The 13,785-nt window shown below is 45.5% G+C and overlaps 1 protein-coding gene and 1 pseudogene across 3 annotated transcripts in view; both read left to right on the forward strand.

The window, feature by feature from the left end:
* The window catches only part of TTLL9 (tubulin tyrosine ligase like 9), a 74,280-nt gene that overhangs the window by 10,814 nt on the left and 49,681 nt on the right, over positions 1–13,785 (forward strand). For all 3 annotated transcript variants that reach the window (XM_074406383.1, XM_074406381.1, XM_074406382.1), the window contains exon 3: positions 10,775–10,867. In XM_074406383.1, coding sequence (XP_074262484.1) covers positions 10,775–10,867 — 93 coding nt within the window. The remainder of the gene's footprint in view (positions 1–10,774; positions 10,868–13,785) is intronic.
* LOC120368026 (U1 spliceosomal RNA) lies at positions 13,232–13,404 on the forward strand (annotated as a pseudogene).

Raw genomic sequence — 13,785 nt, forward strand, 5'->3', positions numbered from 1 at the left:
TTTGAAGTAGATACGACTATTGTGTCCATTTTACAGATGGGGAAACTGAAGCTCAAAAAGGCCAAGTGACTCGCTCAAGATCACATGATCAGTTAGGGACAGAGTTTGTTGGACTCCAGGACCCACTGTCTAACTTTGGTCTCTCCTGCCTCCAACAACCCTGTGATGACTTGATGACTTGCATGTCAGCTGTGCTCTGATCATCTGCTTCACTCTGCATCGACAACCTGGATGCCAAACTCAGCACCCCTTTGGATCTCCTAAAGAGAATCCACTTGCACAAAGCGGGAGTGAGCAATGTAGACTTTATTGAAGAGTCCTGTGGGAAGTTAGAGGAGCTTGTTTACATAGCAGATGTTTTAGATAGTCTATTCTCTAGTTCATTAGCTATTTCTCTTCTTTTTAAAACTCCTGCTGGCTATACCACCACTGAGGAGGGCATGTGTGATTTGGGACGCTTCTCTCATGCAGCACTCACCCTGTTTGCCTGCTTTCTCTCCATACTGACTATCCCACCCATTTCATATCTCATTCTCTTATGCAGTGCAACTCAGCAATGTTCCGGATCCTGGCCCTAAACATATATGCCCAGCCTAGCCCCATCCCGACAAAACAAAGAGCACCCCGCTTAACAGGCCTGTGTTAGGCTGTTTTTGCATTGCTATAAAGGAATACCTGAGACTTTTAATTTTTATATATTTTTTGAGACAGAGTTTTGCTCTCGTTGCCCGGGCTGGAGTGCAGTGGCGTGATCTCGGCTCACCGTAACCTCCGCCTCCCGGGTTCAAGCAGTTCTCCTGCTTCAGCTTCCCGAGTAGCTGGAATTACAGGTGTCGCCCACCATGCCCGGCTACTTGAGACTGTGTCGTTTATAAAGAAAAGAGGTGTAATTGGTTCATGGTTCTGCAGGCTGTACAAGCATGGCACCAGCATCTGCTCAGCTTCTGGTGAGGCTTCAGGGAGCTTACAATCATGGTGGAAGGCAAAGGGGGAGCAGGCACTTCACATGGCAAGAGTTGGAACTAGTGGGAGGTCCAGGCTCTTTTAAATAACCAGATCTCCCATGAACTGAGTGAAAACTCGCTTGTCACCGAGGGGATGTTGCCAAACCATTCATGAGGGATACATTCCCAGGATCTAATCACCTCCCACCAGACCCCACCTCCAAAATTGAGAATCACATTTTACCTTGAGATTTGGAGGGGACAAACATCCAAACCATATCAAGGCCCCGTATACTTATTTTATAAAGGCACACACACAAACACACACACATTTATCATAAAATACTTTTTATTTATGTGCCTTATTAGGGCACACATAGATAGGTGTTCCACTATCAGTAAGAGAAAACTCAGTAATAGTAGGTTAAACAAATTGTATTTATTTTCTTCACATTACAAAAAGTCTGGAGTGCTGGTACAGTGGTTCAGTAATGTCAGAGCCAGTATCTTCATGATTGTCTTTTTTTTTTTTTTTTTTTGAGATGGGGTCTCACTCTGTTGCCCAAGCTGGAGTGCAGTGGTGTGATCGTGGCTGCGCACAGCTGCCTTAATCTCCTGTGCTTATGCAGTCCTCCGATCTCAGCCTCCTGAGTAGCTGGGACAACAGGCTCATGCCAGTGTACCTGGCTGATTTTTTAAATTGATTTTTTGTCGTTGTGAGGTCTCACTATGTTGCCTAGGCTGGTCTCCAACACCTGGCCTCAAGTGATCCTCACCCCTTGGCCTCCCAAAGTGTTGGGATTATAGGCATGAGCCTTCATGATGGTCTTGAACTCTTCCTCCTGGAGACCAAATGGCCACTGCAGCTCCAGTCTTCATGTCATGATCAAGACAGGAAGAGTGAGGGAAGACTCAAGCCACATCTCTTTCTTTCTTTCCTTTTTTGATCGAAAGAGCAAAACTTTCCCAGGAACTTAGCCTGCCTAGCAGTCTTACGCTGTTTCTTATTGACTAGAATTGTGTTACATGGCCAACCCCAACTGCATGGGTAGCCAGGAATACAAGTTACGTAAGTGTCCTTGTACTGTGATTACTATTCTGCACCCTGCTTTTGTCACAAAGCTCTGAATGCATTGTAACGGCTACTGCTGTTTCATTGCGTATTGCTCGTTATTTATCCGTCTTCCTGTTGAAAGGCACTTACGAAGTTTCACCAGAAGCCGACCCTGAGGGAAGGAAGTGAGAGCAGATGGTTTATTTAGGAGGTGATTCCAGTGAGCACTGGCAGGGACATGGGAAAGTAAGACAGCTAAGGAAGGAAACCAGTACAAGGTGCACCATTGACAGGTTATTGCTATGGGCAAGTGGGCTCAAGCCCCCGGGGAATTCCTGGGAGAACGTAGAATGCACTGTGGTCTTATCCTGAGTGTGAGATGGGAGGCTTAGCAGATTTATCCACCGACTTCAGTCGTCACTGGTTGTATGCTGTTGGCAGAGGGGCGGTTCACTCTGGTGCTTCCCATCTGCTCCACATGCTGGCTGAGCAGACTTGGGGCCAGGGAAAGCCCTCAGGTACTGTGGCAGGTGCTGGCGGTGGAAAGCTGTTTGATTCGCATGCACAGGAGTGGTGAATGTCAAAGGGGTATGGGTGGACCACCAACAGTGTTTGCTACAGGTTATTCCTATAAAAAAATGAGCATTTACAGATAAGCATCCTTGCACATGTGTTTCCTGGTAGAAATGCAGAGTGCAAACCCAGGGTATAGAGCTAGGATGGGCTGCTGACTTTAGGGTACGTGCATATTCGACTTCACTAAAATAAAAGTCGGTGGCCCTCTAAAGTGCATTCCACCAGCAGAGGAGGAGTTTCCATTTTATCCCATTTTTGCCAAAACTTGGACCTTTAGATTTTTGCTGGTCTGATGTGCATCTCATAGTCCTTGATCGTTGTAATATGCCAAATTGCTCTCCAAAGCGGTGTCCAATGTGCACTCCATTGGCATTGTAAGATAATCGTTGCCGGGAGCGGTGGCTCACGCCTGTAATCCCAGCACTTTGGGAGGCCGAGGCAGGTGTATCACGAGGTCAAGAGATCGAGACCATCCTGGTCAACATGGTGAAACCCCGTCTCTACTAAAAATACAAAAAATTAGCTGGGCATGGTGGCGCGTGCCTGTAATCCCAGCTACTCAGGAGGCTGAGGCAGGAGAATTGCCTGAACCCAGGAGGCGGAGGTTGCGGTGAGCCGAGATCACACCATTGCACTCCAGCCTGGGTAAAAAGAGCGAAACTCCATCTCAAAAAAAAAAAAAAAAAAAAAAAAAAAAAAAAAAATTGTTATTTCTCCACATTCTTTTGAACACTTGGTATTTTTCTGATTTTTTTTTTTTTTGAGACACAGTATCACATTGTCGCCTGGGCTGGAGTGCAGTGGCATGATCTCAGCTCACTGCAACCTCCGCCTCCCGAGTTCAAGCAATTCTCCTGCCTCAGCATCCTGAGTAGCTGGGATTACAGGCACCCACCATGATGCCCAGCTAATTTTTTGGTATTTTTAGTGGAGACAGGGTTTCACCATGTTGGCCAGTCTGGTTTCGAACTCCTGACCTTGTAATTCACCCACCTTGGCCTCCCAAAGTGTTGGGATTACAGGCGTGAGCCACCACACCTGGTACATTTAAAAATGTAAGCTGATACATTTAAAAAATAAATATTAAATTATTTAAAAAGCAATAAAAGGCCAGGTACTGTGGCTCACACCTGTAATCCCAGCACTTTGAGAGGCTGAGGTGGAAGGATCATGAGGTCAGAAGTTCGAGACCATTCTGGCCAACATGGTGAAACCCCATCTCTACCAAAAAATAAAAAAATTAGTTGGGCGTGGTGGTGGGTGCATATAATCCCAGCTACTCGAGAGGCTCAGGTAGGAGAATCACTTGAATCCAGGAAGCAGAGGTTGCAGTGAGCCGAGATCGCACCACTACACTCCAGCCTGGTGACAGAGGTAGACTCTGTCTCAAATAAATAAATAAATAAAAATAAAAAGCAATGAAATACTCATTACATGGTAGCGTAAACTTTTTTTTTTGAGACATGGTCTACTCTGTCACCCAGGCTGGAGTGCAGTGGAGTGATCTTGGCTCACTGCAACCTCCACCTCCCGGGTTCAAGTGGTTCTCCTGCCTCAGCCTCCAGAGTAGTTGGGATCACAGACTACCATGCTTGGCTCATTTTTGTATTTTTAGTAGAAATGTGGTGTCACCATGTTGGTCAGGCTGGTCTCAAACTCCTGACTTCAAGTGATTTACCCACTTTGGCTTCCCAAAGTGCTGGGATTACAGGTGTGAGCCATCGTGCCCTGCCCAACATTTTTGAGTTACAGTTATATCCCTCCCTAAAATGTACTGTAGTTGTTTTACATTTCTGTGAATCTCTTTAATGCCTTGCTTATTAGAAAATATTTGACTTTCCAGATCTTCTGTGTTCAATTTGTTTTGATAGATTGTTTTGGTCAAAGGATAGGAAGAAAATCCAGCCTTAGAAAGATAGGTAGTTGGAAAAGGGATGACTTTGTGTACCCCTGAAAGAGAGTTGGGGACCCTGAGGAATACTTGAGCCCCCACTTGACAACTTATGGCTCTAGGGGATTACAATATGCGTCCTTACCTTATCACAGTCTACCTTGAAGCAAAATTATACCACTTCATGTACAACTAAGAACCCTACACCCACACACTTCTGTTTACTCCCCTCTGATCTTTTGTGCTGGTATTTTTATCATATATTTACTTGTAAATATGTTATAAACCCTACATTACATTCTCACTATATTTGCTTTAAATAGCTACTTGTATGTGTGTGGTTTTTTTTTAATTAAGACATGGAAGAAAGTATTCCATATTTACCCCACTCGTCATTCCTTCTGAATTTCCATCTGGTATAATTTTCCTTCAGCCCGAGGAATGTTCTTTAGTGTTTCTTATAGTGCGGATCTGTTGGCAAAAAATTCTTTCAGCTTTTATTTATTTGAACATGTCTTTATTTCACTGTCATTTTTTTAAGTAAAGTTTTACTGGATATAGAATTCTAAGTTGATCTTTTTCTCTTAAGGCACTTGAAAGATGATATTCCTTTGTCTTCAGGCTTACATTGTTTCTGATGTGAAGTCAGCTATTCTTTTTTTTTTTTTTTTTTTTGAGACAGAGACTCGCTCTGTTGCCCCCAGGCTGGATCGTAATGGTGCAGTGTTGGCTCACTGCAACCTCCACCTCCTGGGCTCAAGCGAGTCTCCTGCCTTAGCCTCCCATGTAGCTGGGATTACAGGTGCCCGCTGCTATGCCCAGTTAATTTTTGTATTTTTAGTAGACATGGGGTTTCTCCATGTTGGTCAGGCTGGTCTCGAACTACCTGGCTTGGCCTCCCAAAGTGCTGGGATTTAGCCCTTCTTGTCTTCTACTCCCACTCTCCACCCACTTTTACCCCTATGCAGTATGTCTTTTTTCTCTGACTTTTTTTTTTTAGGACTGTTCTGTTTTCAGCAAGTTGACAATGGCTTTCCTGGGTATACTTTATATTGTGTCTGTCTTGCATGGGGTTAATTGAGCTTCTTGGATCTGTGAGTTGATGATTTAATCAAATTTGAAACATGTTTAGTCATTTCTTCAAAAAATAGTTTCTGTCGTCTCTTCCCCATCTCTTTCTTGAACTTCATTTACGTGTATGTTAGACTGCTTGATGTTATCTCACAAGTCACTGAGGTTCTTTTCATGTAATTTTTTTTTTCTCTAATTCAGTTTGAACAATTTCAATTGGACTGTTTTCATATGTACTGTTTTTCCTTCTCAATGCCCAGTCTCTTGTTAAACACATCCGTTGAACTTTTTTTTTTTTTTTTTTTTTTAAATGGATGAGAGGTTCTTATGTTGCCCAGGTTGGCCTTGAACGCACAGCCTTGCCTGCTCAAGTGCCAGGACAATTGGCCTGAGCCACTGCGGCTCCCCCTTTTTTTTTTTCTGTTGAACTTTTAATTTCAGATATTACAGTTTTCTCATCTAGAATTTCCATTTGGTTCTTTTTGTTCGTTTGTTTTGTTTAGACAGGGTCTTGCTCTGTCACCTAAGCTGGAGTTCAGTGGTGTGATCAGTTTCAACCTCCTGGGCTCAAGTGATCCTCCCACCTCAGCTGCCCAGGTAGCTGGGATTACAGGCACGTGCTACCATGTCTGGCTGATTTTTAAATTTTATGTAGGAATGGCGTCTCACTGTGTTGCACAAGCTGGTCTTGAACTTCTGGGTGATCCTCCCACCTCAGCCTTCCAAGGTGTTGGGATTACAGGTGTGAGCCACTTGGCTATTTGGTTCTTTTATAGACTTTTCATTCCTTTTCTGCAATAACTCATCTATTCACACATTGTATCCATCTTTTCCCATACATCCTTTTAACATATTTGTAATAATTTTTAAATTCCTTCTCTACTGATTCTGATAACTGGGTCATTTATGGGTTTATTTCAATTGCTTCTTTTTCCTGTTGGTTATGCATTACACTTCCCTGCCTTGCTCTTGCATGTGTTATATTTTTAGAACTGCATTCTGGATATTGTGTATGAAAAGCAATTATATATCATCATTTTTTAGTGTTTATATACATATATATACACACATACATTCACACACTTTATGGCGTATGCGAGCTCCTTCTCGAGTAGCAGTTAGGGTTAGCGGCTGATCATTCAGATTCCTCCTAAAGCTGAGTTGAACGTGGGTTGGGCTGCAGCTTTAATTAAATTTCATACACTTCAATCCAATCTCTGGCACTGCCACTTTGAGCTTGTTAGTATTTGAGCTAGGTAGAAGTTGGGCTGCAGTGCCGATTATTGTTTATTTTTATTTTTATTATTTATTTTGAAATGGGAGTTTTGCTCTTATTGCCCAAGCTGGAGTGCAATGACGTGATCTCGGCTCACTGCAACCTCCACCTCCTGGGTTCAAGTGATTCTCCTGCCTCAGCCTCCAGAGTAGCTGGGATTACAGGCATGCGCCACCACATGGGGCTAATTTTGTATTTTTAGTAGAGATGGGGTTTCTCCATGTTGGCCAGGCTGGTCTCGAACTCCTGACCTCAGATGATCTGCCAGCCTCAGCCTTCCAAAGTGCTGGGATTGCTGGCATGAGCCACTGTGCCTGGCCTTTTATTTTAGAGACAATGTTTCACTATGTTGCCCAGGCTGGTCTCCAACTCCAGTTTTTCATCTGTCAACATAAAAAAATAGAGACAAATCTCCAAGTAAAAAGATTTTATTTGGGAATAATATACAAGAGGTAGAACTGCAATCCAGGATGTCCATATAGACTAGGGTGGCCCCCAGCATGTCTGAAAACAAAGGAAAACGTTATGGTTCTCTTGGGGAAAGAGGAGATTTAAGCAAGTTGTTTCAAAAGAAAGCTCACTGGTGCTAGCAGCGTTTTCTAGGAGAGGTGGTGAGTTCAGTAGCAGATTGGTGACTGTCAGTAATCACTAGGTAGGACTTGGGGTCTTGGAGTTCCTGTTAGGCCCGTGCAATTTTGGACTGGGCCTGAGAAAGTGTCAGGCTAGTGTTCTTGTATTAGCTGCTAGCTGCCCTTGTGTCTCATGTGGTAAGCTGTGATTTGAAAACTGTTCTTGTGATAGTTCTTCTTATCTGGCAAATCATACGTGAGAACCATCCCTTCATGACCTTCCCTGGCTCTGTTTTTTAATCTTTTTATTTTTTGTTTTTTGAGATGGAGCCTCACTCTGTCGCCCAGGCTGGAGTGCAGTGGTGGGATCTCAGCTGACTGCAGCCTTTGCCTCCGAGGTTCATGTGATTCTCCTGCCTCAGCCTTATGTGTTGCTGGGACTACAGGTGTGCACCACCATGCCCACCTAATTTTTTTTTTTATTTTTTGAGACAGAGTCTTGCTCTGTTGCCCAGGCTGGAGTACAGTGATGCAATCTCAGCTCACTGCAGCTTCTGCCTCCTGGGTTCCACTGATTCTCCTGCTTCAGCCTCCTGGGTAGCTGGAATTACAGACACACGCCACCATGCCTGGCTGATTTTTATATTTTTAGTAGAGACAGGGTTTCACCATGTTGGCCAGGTTGGTCTGCAACTCCTGACCTTAGGTGATCCCACTCACCTTGGCATCCAAAAATGCTACAATTACAGGCATGAGTCACTGTGCCTGGCCTAATTTTTTTGTATTTTTAGTGGAGACAGGGTTTCACCATGTTGGTCAGGCTGGTCTTAAACTCCTGACCTCAAATGTTCTGCCTTCCTTGGCCTCCCCAAATGCTGGGATTATAAGCGTAAGCCCCCTTGCCGGGCCCCCTGGCTCTATTTTGCCAGGGTTTGACACAAGTGACTCCATTTTGAATCTGACAATTTTCACACACCACTAATTATGTGAGCTTGAGGTTTTTTAGATGCTTTTATCAAGTTTAAGAAGTTCCTCTCAGAGTTTTTAAATGAATGAGTGTTAAATTTTGTCAAATACTTTTCCTGCATCAATTCATATGATCATGTGATTTCTCCTCTTTAGTCTGTTAATATGACTGATTAAATTGATTATTATTATTATTTTTTTTTTTGAGATAGTCTCTCTCTGTTGCCCAGGCTGGAGTGCAGTGGTGCTATCTTAGCTCAGTGCAACCTCTGCCTCCCCGGTTCAGGTGTTTCTCTTGCGTCAGCCTTCTGAGTGTCTGGGATTATAGGCGTCCACCACCACACCTGGCTAATTTTTGTATTTTTTGGTAGAGATGGGGTTTCACTATGTTGGCTAGGCTGGTCTCGAACCCGTGACCTCAAGTAATCTGCCTGCCTCAGCCTCCACCCAAAGTGTTGGGATTACAGGCATGAGCCACCATGCCCAGCCCATTGATTAATTTTTAAATATTGAACCAGCCTTGCCTACTGGCAGAAGCTCCACTTGGTTATGTTATATAATCCTCTTTATACATTGCTAAATTCTGTTTGATAGTATTTTGTTAAAGATTTTTGCACCTATATTCACAGGGGATATTTGTCTGTGGTTTACTTCTTGTGTACTGTCTTTGGTTTTGATATCAGGCTGATAGTAGCTTCGCAAAATGAATTTTGAAATTCTCCCTCCTCGTCTGTTTTCTGGAAGAGATTGCGTAGGATTGGCGTTAATCCTTCTTCAAATATTTGGGAAAATTCTCCAGTGGAACCATCTGGGCCTGGAGATTTCTTTTTTGGGAGGTTTTGAATTATGAATTCAATTTCCTTAATAGCTATAAAGCTATTCGGATTCCCTGTTTCATATTGGATGAGTTGCAGTAATTGTGCTTTTTGAGGAATTGGTCCATTTCATTGAAGTTGTCACATTTAGGTGTGCAGAGCCATCAGCGACATTTCCTGCTTGTGGCTGCGATGCCTGCTGGCTCTGTGCTGGTGGCCTGCGTTGCAGTCTTCATCTTGGGTAGTTGTTTCTTTTGTCAGTCTTGCTGACAAATAGGTTTGTCAATGTGATTGCTCTTTCCAGAGAAATTGCCTTTTATTTTACTGATTTGCTATAATGTTTTTCTGTTTTTGATTTTATTGATTTCCAACTTGCCCCCTTTGACATCACCCCAGAGTGGGAGGGGCATCTTGTTACTGCCAGGCTGGGGAGGAAGTCCAGGCTCCACACGAGCTCTCCACTGAGGCAGTGGGGGTGGGAGCCTCATTACCACCTGGCAGGGATGAAAGCCTGGCTCTGTCTGTGACCTTCTCTGACAGCACCGAGCAGGAGTGTTGGGCGCCCTGCTGCCACCTCAGGGGAAGTCTTGACTCCCTATGTGGGCTTTGCTGGCATCACTGGGGGTGGGCCACGGATGTGTTCTGGGGGGTCTGGCTGGAGTAGAGCAGTGATTGTCTAAGTCTCTGTCTGTCTGGGTCACCCTTTTCTTGGTCCTTCGCTAGAGAGGTGTGCTTTTCTTGGAGCTTTGGTCATCTTTGCCCATTGGCATTTCTGGGTTGGTGGCTTTTCATCTCCATATCTGAACTATATAAGACAAAAAGGAAACCCGGGGAATTCACCACCGTGTAGTTCCTGTGGTCCTGAAATCCGCAGCCAGTCTGCCTTCTTCTCTTTTGGTCTTAAATTTGGTTTGTAGATGATGTCTTGAGTTTTCAGTTGTATGAGCAAGAGGAAGAGGAGAAAGTACATCTGCTTCATCTTCCCAGATGATTGCCAGGAAAGGGCTTTGCAAACACTTCTCATTTCATGTAAGGGTTAGTCACGGCACATGTAAAGCCGCTAGATCACGCCTGGCACGTAGTAGGCTTGGATACAATGATCGTTATTTCCAATGATTCGAAGATTCTGTAATTCTCAGTTTGATTATGCTAAGTGTTATCAGGCTCTAATGCTAAATTCTGAAATACGGTATGGAACTTTCCAGGTGTGGAACTTGACTTCTCTTCCTCCCACTTTTTTTTTTTTTTTTGAGACGGAGTTTCGCTCTTGTTACCCAGGCTGGAGTGCAATGGCGCGATCTCGGCTCACCGCAACCTCCGCCTCCTGGGTTCAAGCAATTCTCCTGCCTCAGCCTCCTGAGTAACTGGGATTATAGGCACGTGCCACAATGCCCAGCTGATTTTTTGTATTTTTAGTAGAGACGGGGTTTCACCATGTTGACCAGGATGGTCTCGATCTCTTGACCTCGTGATCCACCTGCCTCAGCTTCCCAAAGTGCTGGGATTACAGGCTTGAGCCACCGCGCCCGGCCCCTCCCACTTTTTTCCTCTCCCTCCGCCATCCTAGGAAAATCATTGATCCTGAGCAAATGTTCATTGCCTTATCTTGCAGAGAGCAGGGAGCACCAATCCGGTTCAAGACCGCCCTCATGAACACACTCATGGATGTCCTTCGCCACAGGCCAGGATGGGTGGAAGTGAAGGAGTAAGATGTTCCCCCAGCCTTGTCCCTCCTTCCCTTTGTCTCACAGGTCCTTGTCTTCCTTGGTTTTTCTCCCAGTTCCCCTGGGTGGCTACTGAATTGTCCCAAAGTGGCTGTGACATTTATTCAACACCCACAATGTGCCAGGCACATTATCGCTGTCATCTGTGTCTTATTTAAGCCTTTCAACTAAACCCGTAAGATAAGATTATGTTCAGAGTTATTAAACCAATTGCTTAAGGTCACACAGCATGTGAGCATCAGAGCAGGATTCAAACCCAGGCACATTTGTGTCCTGTGGCTTTCAGCAGAGACTAGGAATGCAGCTATCACAGACCTGTGGCCTGGATTCTCCAGTGACACAGGTCCAGATCAAGGACTGCTCATCCCTGGGCACTTGCTGATTCTGTGACTTTGGCCCGTAAGCCTGCCTTTCTTTTTTTATGCTGGCCTCTGGAGATACTGATTGAGACAAACCAGCATGTGATTCCAGCACAGAGTAGGTGCTGTTAGTGAGGGCTAAGGTTTGGATGCATGCAGTGGAAACATCAACTGTCTCATTGAAGTCCATATGTAGGAGGTTCAGAGATGGTAAGGGGGCCCCACAGAAATGTGGGATCCATTTGCTTCTGTCTTTCCACTCTACTATCCCTTAGGTGAGGCCCTTGTTTTTCGGAGTTCAAGGTGGAGCTCCAGGCCTTGCTTTCACATTCCAAATAGCAGGAGGTAGGCAAGAGGCAAGAAAAGGTATAGGCCAGGTGCAGTGGCTCACACCTATTATTCCAGCACTTTGGGAGGCCAAGGTGGGAGGATCGCTTGAGTCCAGGAGTTCAAGACCAGCCTGAGCAATGTGGCAAGACCCTGTCTCTACAAAAAATTTTTTTTTAAAGTTAGCCAGACATAGCGGTATGTGCCTGAAGTCCCAGCTACTTGGGAGGCTGAGGTGGGAAAATTGCTTAAGCCTGGGAGGTTGAGGCTGTGAGGCTGCAGTGAGCTATGATCACACCACAGCACTCCAGCCTGGGTGACAGAGTGAGACCCTGTCTCAAAAATGAAAAAGAAAGAAAAGGCAAGCCCATCCCTTGACGGACACAACCCAGGAGTCTCTCACGGTTCACTGGCCGGACCTTAACCGTGTGGCCACACCCAGCTACAAGGGAATCTGGCAAATGTAGCTTTTATTCTAGGAAATATAGTCTACGTTTTCCCAAGTAAATGCTGATAATTCCTTTACTGTAGAGAAAGGGGAAAAGGGATAGGAGGGGTAGCTGCCCTGCTGCATGGTGCTCAGGAAATATTTGCTGTATAACAACAGCTAAGCCTGCTAGACACTGTAGCATTTTGCATGCACTATCTTTTGAGCATCCCAACACATCTTCCAGGTAGGTGTTATCATCATCCCCATTTTACTAATGAGAAAACTGGGCACAAAGTAGTGAAAATGCCATGTCTGAAGTCAATCAGCTTATGAGGGCTTGGGCTGGGATTTGCACCTAGTCCGCTGCCTACAGAGCCACAGCCTCATCTTTCAGCGGCTTCTCAGTGGATTAAAGCGTCAGATTTAGCAGGTGTTATAAATCTGTGATTCCCACTGCCTGGTGCTGAATCCAGCAGGAAAGCTTTACTAAACCATCCCACAAAAAATTAGGAGTTGGCTGTGGTGCAGGTAACCCAAGACACCAGCATCCTCTTTTTAGGGCTTTGGGGAATATTACAGCAGTGACAGTGATGTTGATGGTGTGGTGATGGCAGCCCTTGTGGATTTGCCTTCTTGGTTCTCTTGTGATCATGCTAATGTCAACATGGGGTTTCCTTCCCTGGATCCAGAGGAACTGATGTCATGAAAGGTGTGTGGGGGAGTTGGGAGGAGAGTTGGAGGAGAGTGAGGTGACTGGCTGGTGGGGGTGGCGGAGGGGAGGGAGAGCAATGTCGCCACCAGCTGTGTGACCTCTGTCCACTCCCTGCCGCTCCCCAGCCTCTCCTCAGTGGGCAGGGGAAGAGAGTCTGAGGATTTGTCTGGTGCTGACAGGGTGGGAGCCCTGGAAGCAGAATGCTCCATGGCTGATCCCAGATTGTCTCAAGCATCCTTAAATCAGGAAGGGCCCAGAGGCCAGGGTCTTTTCCTTCAACACAGCTCTGTGAATCCAAGGCCTCATCCTTTAGGACCTAAGCTGGGTCTGGGATTTCCAGACAGAATCAGGTCTCAGTTCAGACTGCCAGCCCGTCAGGTCAGTTTAGAACGGATGTGGCTAGAGCTGTCCCTTCCCCTTCCGCCTGAGAAAGATACATGACACCTTGGAACGGCAGCAGCTGTCCTCTGACCCCCGAGGTGATGAGCCTGAGGACAAGTTAAGGATGGCAGAATGGATGCTTCCCTGGCAGGGGAAATGCCTCGATTGGAAGGAGGTTTTCTCAGGGCAAGGCTCATGTATTCCACTCCAGATGTGCTCAGCCCTGCGATTATCTCCAATGTGGGAAACTCAATTGTGCCATTTATGATGATCGGAGACTGGGAAGGTAGAAAGAACCTGGATCTCCACTGACCTTGTTAAGCAATTTGGTGTCTTCCTGGGTGAATTAAGAGCAACTTGATTGTGACAGTCATGAAAATGGTGTGCACAGGAATGAACTTCTGGTCTCAGAACAGAATACAAAATCCACCCTGTGACCTCCACAGCCCTGCTTGATTGGGTCCTGCCCAACTTTTCAGTGTCGTCTCTGACTTCTTTCCTTCTGCCCTGGCTTTTCTTCGTGTTCTTGAACATGCTCTTCCCAACCTCAGGGACCCAGACCCTGCTCTTCCCTCTGCTACAACCTTCTCCCCATTGCTTTTGACCAGGCTGCTCCTCCTCACCCTTCAGATCTCAGCTGAAAGGTCCCTTCCACAGGGTGACTCCACCCAGCATAGGTCCCTCAGCTAC

The sequence above is a fragment of the Saimiri boliviensis genome, chromosome 9, assembly GCF_048565385.1.
Source record: "Saimiri boliviensis isolate mSaiBol1 chromosome 9, mSaiBol1.pri, whole genome shotgun sequence".
Classification (NCBI taxonomy): Eukaryota; Metazoa; Chordata; class Mammalia; order Primates; family Cebidae; genus Saimiri; species Saimiri boliviensis.